Below are 6,000 nucleotides of genomic sequence, written 5' to 3' on the forward strand. Positions count from 1 at the left end.
GGTCCCAAGTTCCATCTCTGGTATCCCAGATGCCAGAGTGATGCTTTGGTATCTCTTTTCTCCACCTCCATCATTAATAAACAAGGCTTTGGATTGTTAAATTTTTATTTAACATAATTTAAAAATGATTGTACAAATTATTTGTGATCACACAGTGTTTTACAGTATTGGAAGCTTCACACCTGTAGGTGGTGAGTGTGAGTCACCAGACCTCTCAAAGACCCAAGGGTCTCTTCTCCATAGTCACCACCCGCCATAGTCTTCACAAAGCTAGAGGGACAGCTTGATAGCTGTTTAGTAAATAAATGAAATCTTCAGAAAAAAGAGCCAGAGAGTGGGAGTGAGACAGAGAAAGAGAAAGGGACTACATATTATAATGGGGAGCTCTGCCCCCCTCCCCCCACATCCCCTCTGTGCTATAGGATTAGGAGTTCTTGGCTTCACTACTGCTGTGGATTTTATATGGCTCTGGGTATCAGAGGCCTGAAATGAGGGTGTCAGGTAGAGTCTAGCTGACATATGTGTCCCAGAGACTCCTGACAGGCCTGTCCCCAAAGGGACACAGTGCCCCACCCCCCATGTTCCCTCCTCTCTGTCATCAAAGCTGGATAGTGATTCCCAGCCAGTTCCCCAGTTTAGCTATGTCATGTCTCATCTTGAAATTTGGGGGTCCTCCCATCTGGCAAGATCTTTGCCCTGACAATAAGTTTTGCTTCCCCCTCATTTTTTTGAACCAGCTCTGGCTGCTGGGCTCTCACCTGGAGTTGCTAAGACCCAAAATTGACGTGAACTCCCACTCCCAGGAAGGGTTGTTACTCCATTTATCCCCTACCCCTTCCCCACCCCAGCACGTTGGCTCTCTGGAAGTCCCTGTGCCAGCCTGACCCTGGCAGTGTTTGGGGTTAACCAGGAACAGGCAGTGATGTTTGCTGAGGTCTTTCTGGCCATGAACTTGCCTCACCCAGGAAGAACTGGGGATTGGGGAGTAAGCTCCTTCTTGGAATTTTTCCAGTCACTGGAGATCTCCTTGGGGTCCACTCCCCCCACTACCTCCACTTCTGAACACTTCCTCCCCTGTTCCTTTTTCTCTTCTGAGAATGAAGGCCCTGACTCTGGTGTTTCCTCTGTGGCTCAGTTTCCCTGTAGTGGCTGACTCTTCATGTTGAGGTGTCCTCCTTGGCTGGTCCCCACGACTGTGCCTTTCCTACTCACCGGTAGTGTACTCCGAGTCCTGTTTTCAGTTGGGGGAAATTTACTTGCTTGATGCATACAGATAAGCCATTTTGTGATTAAAATCTGGAAGACTGGGGCCATTCAAGTTGACAAGCTGCCTACCTAGTTGTTGGCACAGCCTGTCAAATTATTTGGGGGGTTTCATTCATGGTTTTCAAGGAACTGTCATATTATTTGATTCCATCTCAACCTCCGATAGTCCCATGACGTAGGTAGGAAAGATGTTATCGTTAATTCTGTTTGACGTGGAGCCGTGATGACTCAGAGGCACAGGTGGTCGGTGTGGGGTGGGGGCTGTAGCTAAGAAAGGGGGTTTGTATACAGTCAAGGACCTCAGGTTTGAGGAGGACAGTGATCAGCAAAGGTTTTCTTGTTTGAGACCTGGCCAGTGTTGAGTTCTGAGCCATGTTTCAGTGAATATAATTCAGTCCATAGAAACACAAATTCAAACATTTTTTTTTAGCTTAAATGTTTCTTTTTAAATTTTTTAATGGGATTAATGTTTCACATTTGACAGTAAATACAATAGTTTGTATATGCATAACATGATGCCATGATATCATCTGATTACGATTGCATCCTATCCACTCCCACCTCCTCCCCACTGGCCCATGTGTCTGAAGAAAAGCCAAGCCCTTCCCTGTCCCCTCACAACATACTCTACTCTTCCTAAGCTCATGTCTGGGGTCCAGGGGGCTGTTTTCTGTCCTCTTTGGTTTAGTGAGAATTCCCCAAAGGAGGCAATAGAGATAATCATCTATTAGCACTTTTGGTGCAGCTGAGCTCTGCCCATACCTGTGCATGGCATAGTTTCTTCCTTCTTATCTAGGTGTTTAGATAGCTACCTATCTTGGTATCTGTGTGTCTAGGTGGTGTTGGGACTAGTTATCTGTGTAAGTAGATATTAATATGTAGATATGGGCCTAAAGAGTGTGTGTCTCAAACACTATCTTGGGGGAAGATTCTCTGTGACGGTGGCTTCCTATCGCCTGCTTCTGTTGTCTTTATCTGGACTCTACCTTTGAAGAAGAGATCCCCAGATGTTCTGCTGACAGTGGGACTTTCTGGCTCCTCTGCCATTGCTCACCTGACCTTTCTGGCATGAAGCTGGGGCTGGGGGTGGGTCAGTCTTGGCCTTGGAGTAGAGTTCATTTGCTTCCGTGAGGCACTGCTGCTGGCAGGACACGGCTCAGCTGTTCCTCTTGGCCACTTGGGCCTTTGCGTCCTTCACTGTCACTTTCTAGTTTTTGGAGCAGAGAAATGGACCCTGGAGACATAGGAGCCCCTCTCTTTCCTTATCCTGGAACCCTGGCGGGAGAGAATACTTTTCCTTGAAGGAGTTGGAGATAGGGTGACTGAAAACCTCAAGTTTCCATTTTTTGAGTGGCTCTGGCTTTGAGATGTATTTGTTTTTGACTCTTTCTGGGCAGTGGACTTGGTTTGATTAGTACAGTTCATGATCTTGATTCTAATATCCCCTGAAAATTTACTAAACAAAGAAACAAACAAGCAGGCTTTTGGAGAAGAGGGAGCTGGTGTAGTGTGGACCCCTGAGACTGAAAATGAGCCATCTCTAGGAACCCAGAGATTAGGTTTTTGCTTTATTATTTATTTATTTTTAAATTTTTATCTTTATTTATTTGCTGGATAGAGACAGTTAAAAATTGAAAGGGAAGGGGGTGATAGAGAGGGAGAGAGACAGGGAGACACCTGTACCACTGCTTCACCACTTGTGAAGCTTTCCCCTTGCAGATGGGGACAGGGGGCTTGAACCTGGGCCCTTGCGCACTGTAACATGTGCACTCAACCAGGTGTGCCACCACCTGCCCCCCCTTTTTTTATTAATGAGAAAGATTAGGAGGATAGAGAGAAGGAACCAGATATCACTCTGGTACACGTGCTGCCGGGGATTGAACTTGGAACCTCCTGCCTGAGAGTCCAGTGCTTTATCCACTGAGCCATCTTCTAGACCACTTGCTCTTTACTTTTTAGCACAAGTACCCGCTCCTTCACTGGACTCCAGACTCCTTAAGTTGTTCTGAAATACATGCTTGTGAGTCGGTTGCTGAACCTGGTTAGCAGTGAACAGTCAGGACTAGGTAGAAGTTGCAACTTTCAGTCATGTGTACTTGCCATGACAGTGGGCCAGAGATGACCTTCTGGAAGATACTAAAATGTGACCCCAGAACTTATAAACTCTGGAGGACTTCTCATTGCAAAAGGGTCAAGAGACAAGCAGGCATTATTTGAGAAGGGGTGCAGTCGTTTCTCAAGGAAGACAGATGTATCCCCTCAACGCTGATGACTGGGCAGGGTTGTAAAATCCTCGTACAAATTTGGCAGACGAGTATAGCAAATGTTATTTCCTTCTGGAAGATTCCTCCTTGGCTTCTGTTCTCATGTAATACTCTAAGGAAATCACAGTGAAGTAAGACATAGTGTTATGTTGTTGTGAGCAGAGAAATAAGGCTTAGGCTGGAGTTTCTAGAACGTGGTCCTTGAGAAGGCAGAGTTCTTCCACATGACACCAGGGCCTCCATGTGTCCTCAGGATAATGGACAGGAATGAGTAGCGAGTAGCTTTGCTGATGAACTTGATTGAGACTGACAGTCAGACCCTAGACCCAACCCAAGGGACTGGAGGAGAGAGGTCCCAGAAAAGGTGGGAAGTGGTGGTGGTGGTAGGGTGCTATGGGAAGCAGGCCCCCAAGAAGACAAAAAAAGTAAAAAAAAAAATTGATTTCTGTTTAGATTAACAGACCCCTGACTATGAAGAAGGAGGGCATCCAGACCCGAAACCGGAAGATGTCTAGCAAATCCAAAAAGTGCAAAAAGGTGCATGACTCACTGGAGGACTTCCCCAAGAGCACCTCCTTCAACCCGGCTGCCCTGTCCAGACACATGTCCTCCCTCAGCCACATTTCCCCCTTCAGCCACTCCAGCCACATGCTGACCACGCCTACGCCCATGCACCCACCATCCAGCCTGTCCTTTGGACCCCACCACCCCTCCAGCATGGTGACAGCCATGGGGTAGCGCCCCCGCCTGTTCCCTCGCTCGCTCGCTGCTGCAAGGCCTCCAGGCCAAGGCCCCTCCAGTCCCTCCCACATGCATTTTTGCAGGAGCAGAATCATGAAGCCGACCCCCGATGATGGAGACAGTGGCCACCCTCGTACCCACGCCCCCCCCCACGACTGCCACCAGCCCCTGGACGGATGGCATTTGGCACCTTGGCCACTTGTGTAGAGGAGCACCTTCTGGTGTCTGTGTGCTCCTTTGAATCACCGAATCCGGATCCCATTTGTGAATAAGCCATGCAGACTCATCCTCCTGACCGAACAGGGTCTCTCTTTCTCTTTCTCCCTTTATTTCTTGCTCTTTCTTGTGCTGTGAACAAGAAAAACACCCCAACCCGACATGCTGAACACTGCATCTAACTTAAACCATTGAAAGAAAGACTGTGCATCTTGAAAGACTTTCTTGTGTCTGGGGGGGGGGGGGGAAGCCGTGTCCACAAAGGCACAAAGGACGCCAAAGCTTTTTTCCCCCCTTTCTTGAGATCTGGGGGTTGAGACAAAGGGGGTTGGGGGCATTGATTTCTGAAGAAACGAGGTCTGATCATCCAAATGGACATACACTGCCAGTTCCCTGGTTTTCTTGCTGCTGGCTGCAGTGATTGGATGCATTAAAAACAAAAAACAAAAAAACAAAAAGACAAAAAAAAGAAAAAAGCGAGCAAAACAAAACAAAAAAAGTAAAAAAAATGTAAAAAAAACCTCACAAAAAACAAAACAGATAAAAAAAACAACCACAAGCAAACCCCAAACAAACAAGCCAAAAGTCCAGTGAGCAAATCATTTGTCCCTAGTGTGGGCCTCTGCTTAGGGGATTCTATTCGTTTCAGAGCCTCATGCTCAGATAGTTCCATTCTGGGCCTGCTGGCTTTGGGAACCAAGTCCCTGTAATTGTTGTTTGTATGTATAATTCAAAACACCCAAAACAAGAGGAGATGTAGATTTATTTCATCCTATTATACAGATGGAATGGCTGTACAAATTTATTTACTGCTAGTGTTAAGAACTGCTTCTCTGGTTTTCATTTTGTTTTAATATTTCTTTCTTCTCTCACTTTTTTTTTTTGTTGTTGAATAAAACTAGCTGACATTCATTTGACCTAAGGTGGTTGTGCTGTGGAGGGCTTCTTCTTTTTTTTTTTTTTCCTTCCCATTTTGTTTCTATTATATTTTTATTATTATTTTTTGTGGGGGGGATGATATTTATTATTACATAGCTTCTAAGGGAGCAGCAGCATCTGTGTTTTCACTCCCCAGCAGCCTGTGCTACAAGGTAGCAGAGGATGGGGCTCCCCCACCCCTGCATGTCAGCCTGGGGCCAGCCAGATGGGGTGGGGCCCCCTCAGAGCAGCTTGGCTGCTGGATCCTGTTGTGTTGTATATTCATGATCACTGCCTTGAATACAGTCTGTTGGATTGATAAGATAAAAATAACAATAAAGTGAAACCTTTGAAAACAACCAAAGTACATGGTATCAAAGTGGTGGCTAAGCTCTTAGAGAATTTGGCAGCTGTAGTAGATTTAAAAAAAAATCATCCCACATGCAAGCATGTGCTTCCCTTGATGGGCAACCACCAGGTGGGCCGTATAGCAGAGGGACCTCTTTGCAGAGTTCTCTGAGGCTCTGAGAAGTTTTCCCTAGGCTGGAGAAACTTTGGGGTTGGGGGGCTCCTCAGGAGCTTTAGAGCCTTGCCT

The 6,000-nt window shown here is 46.5% G+C and overlaps 1 protein-coding gene across 3 annotated transcripts in view; it reads left to right on the plus strand.

Annotated features, from left to right (window-relative positions):
- GATA3 (GATA binding protein 3) overlaps positions 1 to 5,769 on the plus strand; it is a 28,148-nt gene extending 22,379 nt beyond the window's left edge. For all 3 annotated transcript variants that reach the window (XM_060192136.1, XM_007534300.3, XM_007534308.3), the window contains exon 6: positions 3,984 to 5,769. In XM_060192136.1, coding sequence (XP_060048119.1) covers positions 3,984 to 4,268 — 285 coding nt within the window. In that variant the 3' untranslated portion in view covers positions 4,269 to 5,769. The remainder of the gene's footprint in view (positions 1 to 3,983) is intronic.
- The last annotated feature ends 231 nt before the right edge of the window (positions 5,770 to 6,000 follow it).

The sequence above is a fragment of the Erinaceus europaeus genome, chromosome 6 (genome assembly GCF_950295315.1).
Source record: "Erinaceus europaeus chromosome 6, mEriEur2.1, whole genome shotgun sequence".
Lineage (NCBI taxonomy): Eukaryota > Metazoa > Chordata > Mammalia > Eulipotyphla > Erinaceidae > Erinaceus > Erinaceus europaeus.